Raw genomic sequence first — 7249 nt, 5'->3', positions numbered from 1 at the left:
CAAGTATGCCGTGGAGATTCTGGACAAAGCCGGCATGACCGCCTGCAAGTCCGCGACGACACCGGTCGACACGTCACCGAAGCTCGCCGCCACCGCCGGTTCCCCTGTCACCGAGCTGACCGAGTACCGGAGTCTCGCCGGTGCTCTTCAGTACCTCACCTTCACGCGCCCGGACATCGCGTACGCCGTTCAGCAGGTGTGTCTTCACATGCACGACCCTCGCGAGAAGCACCTGGCGGCCATCAAGCGCATCTTGCGCTACGTCAAGGGCACGATCTCTCATGGACTCCAGCTTCACTCTTCATCACCGGATTCTATGGTCACCTACACCGACGCCGATTGGGCTGGCTGCCCCGACACTCGTCGTTCCACATCGGGCTTTTGCGTCTACCTCGGTGACAACCTCGTCTCATGGTCTTCGAAGCGGCAACACACGGTATCTCGCTCTAACGCCGAGGCTGAGTACCGCGCTGTGGCTAACGCCATCGCCGAGGCTAGTTGGATCCGCCAACTCCTCCACGAGCTTCATCGACCTTTGTCTCCCGCCTCGGTTGTGTTCTGTGACAATGTTAGCGCCGTCTACATGTCGACGAACCCCGTCCAACATCAGGGTACCAAACACATCGAGATCGACCTTCACTTCGTTCGCGATCGTGTGGCCATGGGCCAGGTCCGCGCGCTCCATGTACCCTCGTCTCGCCAGTTCGCCGACATCTTGACGAAGGGTCTCCCGTCACCGTTGTTTTTGGATTTTCGGTCCAGTCTCAACGTCCGTCCTCCTCCCGTTGTGACTGTGGGGGAGTGTTAGACAGATATGTCACGTATCGTGACATATCCCCTAATCCCCTAAATCGTGGAGAGTTCTTATTTGTATGATCTCCCATTTATGATTAGGATTGTAATATTGTGGAGAGTCCTTATTTGTATGATCTCCCATTTATGATTAGGATTGTAATATCTGCCTATATATACATACAATGGAAAAGGCCCAAGTGTGGTCAATTCTCTCACACCAACGCTAGAGGAGATGTCGAAGCTACTGTCTTGGCTCAAGGACATCAATTTGGATTTGAGCGGATGTGTACATCCTAGCAATATGTAGAGGCGGGATGTAATAGTTAATTCTTTTAGATAATAAAATATTCTTTATATTGAAAATGATTTAAAGGAAATATCACTCGGTTATTGAGAAAGAAAAGAACAGGATGGAACGGGTGGTGCACCGTCTCTAGACATCAATATCATAAGATAATAATTTAAGATGTAACCCGTGCGTATATATCCATGGGGCCATCACCATTAACTCTTTAGTTCCGATTACTTAGTCAAACACATAGTAGCCAGCTTGTCGATGTTCATTAAATTGCTCATGCACTATCGCTCGACAGTTGACGCACACACCTGGTCCCATGGTGTCGTTGCTGGTAGCAAGTGCGGCAGATGCGATGCAGACCTAATTGTGATCCCATGCTTTCAGTGTCTGTGATGTAGTAAATATGAATCTAATCAAAAAATATTATGGAGAATGTTGCACCATTATAGTATCTATTATGTCACACAACTTTATTTCCAAACTTAAAATGTAGCTCGACAAAACAGAAAAAAATCTATTTTGTGACATTATTTGTTATATGACGTCGTATGCCTAAGTCACTAAAAAGTATAGAACCATATATCGGCAGGATGGTTAGAAGTATACAACCCACGAGAGTGATCAAACCCGAGGTTAGAATATCATGATATCGCCTCACATGCCCTTGAGAAATCCTACCAGAAAACTTTGTGGTGAAAATATCATGATATCTCTAGACAATTTTTTTCTACCAAACAATTGACAAATTCAATGGACATGGAGTCATGGGCTTGAAATATGACATCAACAACACAATCTAACAATGTCAAACGATAGAAAGTCTAAGAGTGGAGTGTTTTTCCACTACTCACATGCGCCTGTATCTCTACGTAGGCCCAGGTGAGCTTGCACTAAAATAGTTGAGAAAAATCCATAAGAGATATCCCGAAGCCCCAAATGAAACCTATATTTATTTTTTAGTTTTACTGAACATTTATATTTATTTTTTTATTTAGTTCTATCACGATATAATTATTTTGCTCTATTATCTCAATTGATGGTGGGTCCTGCTTATCTCAATTGATGGTGGATTTGCACTCATGTTACAACGGGAGAAACAATTTCCTAATGCAGTCAGGGCCCGTGGCGGAGTTATATCATCTGGAGCCAGGGTGCACCGACGATGCCACAATAGATATAAAACAAATTTAGGGAGTGCATATGTGGTGGAAAACTGATGTTTTACAAAGAAAAACTCCAAAAGGGGTTTAGCATTTCAAGCTTCTCCTTTCATAGTGTAAGAGGATACCATTTGGATGTAAGTAGAATTTCCTAGAATATATAAAATTTCCAAAAAAGGGTTTAGCGTTTCAAGCTTCTCCGTTAGCTCTACAGTTCTAATCTTTTTGCACATTTCTACTAAATACCATGACGCTGTTAAAGGAGTCAACTACATGAACACTGAACATGTCAAAATTGAACAGTGTATTTGACTACCCATCCTGCATTAAACAGGGAAGCATATACACATAGTCAACTGTACACGGTGAGTCTGGAGCCAAAGCATCCAGGACATACATCAGTCTACAAGCCAGTCCAGATTATAACACTCTTCTGCTACCTGCACGCGGAGGTCTGGGATGACCTGCTCGGCCTCTCTCCAAAGCATCGCCGTCTCCTCGTCGCACACGACGTGGCCGAGGGACTTAAGTGAGGAGGAGGACCTCGGGAGGCTCCTGAGCCGCGAGCACTCCCTCATGTCGATCTTCTCCAGGTTAGTCAGGTGGCCGAGCTCCTCCGGGAGGTCCGTCAGGTTGATGCACTGCGATATGTCGAGGTACTTCAGCCTCTTCAGGCTGCACACCGACGGCGGGAGTTTCCACAGCGCCGGGCAGGCGTACACGCGCAGGATGCTAAGGCAGTGCAGCTTGCCCAGCTCGTACGGCAGCTCGGTGAGGTCGTGGCAGTTTGAGATGGAGATGCTATCCAGCGAACTGATCTCACATATACTAGGTGGCAACTGCTTTAGATCGACACAGTGGTCGATGGTGAGGTTGGATAGGCACGGGAATGTCATCGAGAGGTCCATCGTTGACCCTCTTAGACTGTTGTTTAACTCACATAGCACCAGAGAGATCTTGCGCAGGCTCTTCAACGGGATTGTGCTTTTTGGCAGTGGTGGGAGTGTGATCTTCTCTAGCCAGAGGCTCCGCAGGTCACTGAGCATGGTGAAGGCGGATAAGTTGTCAAGGGCCGCACTGGTAGTACCATAGTTGATTAGCACCAGGGCCTTCAGGTTCTGCATAGTTGCAATGAACGGTGGGAGGTAGTACACACTTGAGGCGAAGTTGAGGATAAGAACTTCTGCCTTGGGGAAGCTCATCTGGAACCAGTCAGATTCTTTCATCTCACCTGAAGTTTGAAATCAATTGGTTAGATCATCTTGTACTTCTAGTAACTCAATGAGGGGAAAATTTGTACCACTAAAACAAAGTTGACAAACAGGGAGTGATCAGATATATCACCTGTATGAATGGAAACTATCTGAGCTTCAAAGGGAATGTCCTTATTCCTCTGCCAATCTCTGGGAAGTGATTCTTCTCTTCTTGGCATTACTAACCGCCCCCGTTTGTTCAGAGAATCACGGCCGCTCATGTAAATTGCCAGATCCCGCAACACGTCATGTTGCGTCACTGAGTAGTCATGATAGTTACTGTATAAATCTCCAGCTTTATTCCTGCATAAAGAGCATAAAAGGGTCAGACCTGTTCTTGCAGTATATGGATCCAAAAAATGATTTCAAGAAAATATATGGTAGACGTACTGTGCATCATTAACTAAGGTAAGCAGGTTCTTGTTCGACAGCTCCATTAGAATGGCGAAAGCATCTGGCTCATCAAGATCATGTATCTCCATCCAAATGTTGATCAACACATCAAGAGGGATCTTCTTATCCTCTGGGAAGCAACCCAGATCAAGGAAACATTCTCTAACCTTTCCTGACAAGCACTCAACGCTTGCCGCCATTCTCTCGAGGAGTTTGGTCTCATGCGAGTCGGAAATAGACTCTCCTCGTGACAAGCGGTTCTTCGCGCTCAGCCATATCATAGGGGGCTGATCACGCAAGGATGCACCGATAACCTTCAGAGCTAGCGGAAGCCCTCTGCACTCAGCAGCTACCTGCTTAACCAGCTTCTTGTCAGCAGTCTGAGGAATACACTCCTGATCGAAGGCAGCAGTGCAGAAGACAGATAGAGCTTCCTCTTCGCCGAGTAATTTCATTTCATAGGTCCGTTTAACTAGCGTAGGGAACTTCAACCTTGATATGACAAGAGTCTTGCAGCCAGGGAACTTGAACACGAGCTCCTCGAGCTGCGAGAGAGACCACACATCATCAAGTATAACAAGGACTGGTCCTTTGTCCCTTGGTCCTAACTTGAGCTGCCATTCCGGGATCTGGTTATATGCACCAAGCACGATGTTGCTGCTGATCTGCTCCCACAGCTTCATCTTGATGGTTTCCAAATTCGCGGATTGCGAGACCGTCTCGAAGAAGATCCTATTGTTGAAGTAGCCTAAACAAAGGAACATGTATTAGCAGTGGGTAGAGAAGAAAGATTAGCACTGGGTAGAGAAGAAAGTTTGATAAAGAGGATTAGCATCACTAGTTCCAAGTGTCTTTGTAATTACAGATGGTAATGTCAAATTTGTGTTACAGCACGACCAAATTAATTGGGATTTAACAATTGATATAAAATTATTGGAATGATAAGAAGAGGAGTATGTTACTTGGATCTGAACCCTAATTAAATTATTGGAACGATAAGAAGAGGAGTGTATGTTACTTGGATCTGAACCGGTATGATTCAGTTATTTAGGGGTCTGCGCTAATTAAATACATATGTGTTTAGAGCAGTAGAATAAGTGGCAATCATTTTTGGTTCAAAACAAAAATGTAACTTTCATGATGGCACAAGATTTTCAGAGTATCTGCAAAGTTGGGCAGCCGGGAGTTGTTGTGTTGCTCTGATCAGCAACCCTATCCCATGACAGGAATGGGCATGCTCTGCACCAGGTCGGTCAAAGCGCCAATTTTGACCAAAATATAAGTGGTGCGGAGCAAAACGTAAAGCATCAGCCTCAACTTTACCTAATAAAAGATTCCCCAATCAAGCACCAAAGATTTCCCAAAGATTTCACGAGAGAATTTTAGAAGCATGTTCAACTCAAGAATCGAATGATACACTTTGTAGTATGAAGGAAAAGAACGAATTTTTAAGGAAGAATTGGTTGAGACGGGATGGTTGTGGGATTAGATTCTTGTGTAGTATTATTACCTTGGACCTTTTGATCCTTGTAGATCTCCATGGCGAGCGTGGTCTTGCCGCTGCCGCCCATGCCGCAGATGCCGACGACCTCCCAGCCGGGGCCGCCGCCCATGACCATCTCCTTCACCTTGTCTTTGCCTACCTTGATGCCGCTTCCGAGCAAGTCGCCGCCTTTTTTGTCGAATTCCTCCTCCGGGATCTCAAGATCCATGGGCGTGCACATGCCGCCCTTGGCCGGCGTCGCGACCTCCATGCCCTTGGCCGGCGGCGCGACCTCCATGGCCATCGGCACGCCCTTGGACGGCGGCAGCGCGACGGGGAGGGACATGGCTGGCGGGATCCCGGGAGGGGGCGCCTGCATGGCGGCGGAGACCTCCTCGACGCGGCGCTCGAGGCGGCCGATGCGCGCGTCGGCCTCGTCGCGGAGCCGGCGCACGCCGTCGAGGACGCTGACGGTGGCGTGGCGCGCCAGCCAGCGCGCGATGCCCTGGTCGGCGGCCTCCATGCGGCGCGCGAGCTGCGCGGCGCGGTACACGTTCCAGCGCGGGGAGGCGGCGGCGCGGCGCGCCAGGTCGAGCGCCTCCCGGAGCCGCGCGGCGAGGTCGCCGAGCTCCGCGCTGCTGCGGAGCGCGCCATGCTGCGGCTGCTGCACGAGGGGCAGGAGCGGCTCGACGGTGCGGCGCAGGCGCTCGGCCGTGGAGCGGCAGAGGAAGGTGCCTGTCACCGCGCGCAGCAGCTCCTTCACCGCGTCGCCGGCGAGCTGGTCGAACAGGATCCGGCCCGGGTCCATGGCGCGCCTCGCTTGCTTGATTATCTTATTGGCTTTGGTGGTGGGGTGTTCTGGGTGCGTGTGCTTGCGTGAGCGGGTTTAGTCGGGCAAGTGAGAGGTCGCCATCGCCATGGGGGAGTGGAGGAGGAGGAGGAGGAGGAGGGTCGCGGAGACGGAGGAGGTGGAGATGGGTTTATACTTTATAGAGGGCGGGAGAGTGCGGCACGGCAGCTCCCGGTGGGAGTGGAGGAGGGTCAACCAGGTCGCCGGTGAGGGGTCGCCGGTGCACCGGTGGGGCTCCGCCGTGTGTACACGAGGAGAATATATAGCAGCAGTGGGTACTACTGACCTTTACCGGGTAGTCGCCCAGAGTAGACCTGACCTTTACCGGACGCCCATAGTCGGGTCTGGAAGAGCATCGCACGCAGGCCAGGCATTTTTGAGCCCAACATGGCAATAATAATGATTTGAAGGTGTGTATATACATTTTCACTGGAATGCATGTACGTATACATGTGTAAAATATGGGCATCTCTAAATCATACGGGGTACTTAGACTTAACTAAATCTCGGTCAAGTGACGTCGCCGAGTCTCAGTTACAACCTAGTACAGCTTATGGGCCGGCACGAATCTGTTTGATGTCAAAATGGAACTGAAGACTTACGTTACTACTAATGACTTTATAGAGAATCTGGTTGCACCACTCAAACTCCGGTTCTATTAAGTTTGCTTAATTTGTGTCTGGAAGTTCTGAGAATAATGTATTTTGTTTAACTACGTGAACCATGTTCTAGTCTTGGTAGTACTGTGTCTCATTGTAAGGATTAGCTAGATGTGGTCGTTGAAATGACTTTATAGAGAAAATTACAATCAAGATATACATGACCTTGTTCTATTCGGATTACCAGCTTGAGCAGAGTTTTTTCAATGCACATTTGAAGCCTTTGAGATTTAGCATTGTTTTGGATGTTGGTGGTTAAAGCGTCATCTCTAGTCCTACCGAGAAAAGAACACATGAAGTCTATAGACCCTATTATATATGTGTGTTGCCTATATAAGGACATGATCCCATGGTTTAA

At 48.5% G+C, this 7249-nt stretch overlaps 1 protein-coding gene across 1 annotated transcript; it reads right to left on the bottom strand.

Moving 5' to 3' along the window:
• Nucleotides 1–2540: 2540 nt before the first annotated feature.
• LOC127298930 (probable disease resistance protein At4g33300) lies at nt 2541–6353 on the bottom strand. The gene is made up of 4 exons (XM_051328799.2): nt 5410–6353; nt 3897–4647; nt 3598–3809; nt 2541–3484 (listed from the first exon to the last, which is right to left on the bottom strand). Exons 1-4 carry the CDS (start codon nt 6188–6190, stop codon nt 2652–2654), a joined length of 2577 nt encoding a protein of 858 aa, XP_051184759.1. The 5' UTR covers nt 6191–6353; the 3' UTR covers nt 2541–2651.
• Nucleotides 6354–7249: the final 896 nt, after the last annotated feature.

Source organism: Lolium perenne, chromosome 5 (genome assembly GCF_019359855.2).
Source record: "Lolium perenne isolate Kyuss_39 chromosome 5, Kyuss_2.0, whole genome shotgun sequence".
Classification (NCBI taxonomy): Eukaryota; Viridiplantae; Streptophyta; class Magnoliopsida; order Poales; family Poaceae; genus Lolium; species Lolium perenne.
Note: the sequence above shows the minus strand (reverse complement) of the source record. Positions and strands in the feature narration are given on the sequence as shown.

Bases quoted from the DNA above. Each gene is read 5' to 3' on its own strand.
- LOC127298930 (XM_051328799.2), bottom strand. From the start codon at position 6,190: ATGGACCCGGGCCGGATCCTGTTCGACCAGCTCGCCGGCGACGCGGTG. The intron at 3,810-3,896 runs GTACGTCTACCA...CTCTTTATGCAG, and splicing joins ACCTTAGTTAATGATGCACA to GAATAAAGCTGGAGATTTAT. The intron at 3,485-3,597 runs GTGATATATCTG...TTCAAACTTCAG, and splicing joins GATAGTTTCCATTCATACAG to GTGAGATGAAAGAATCTGAC.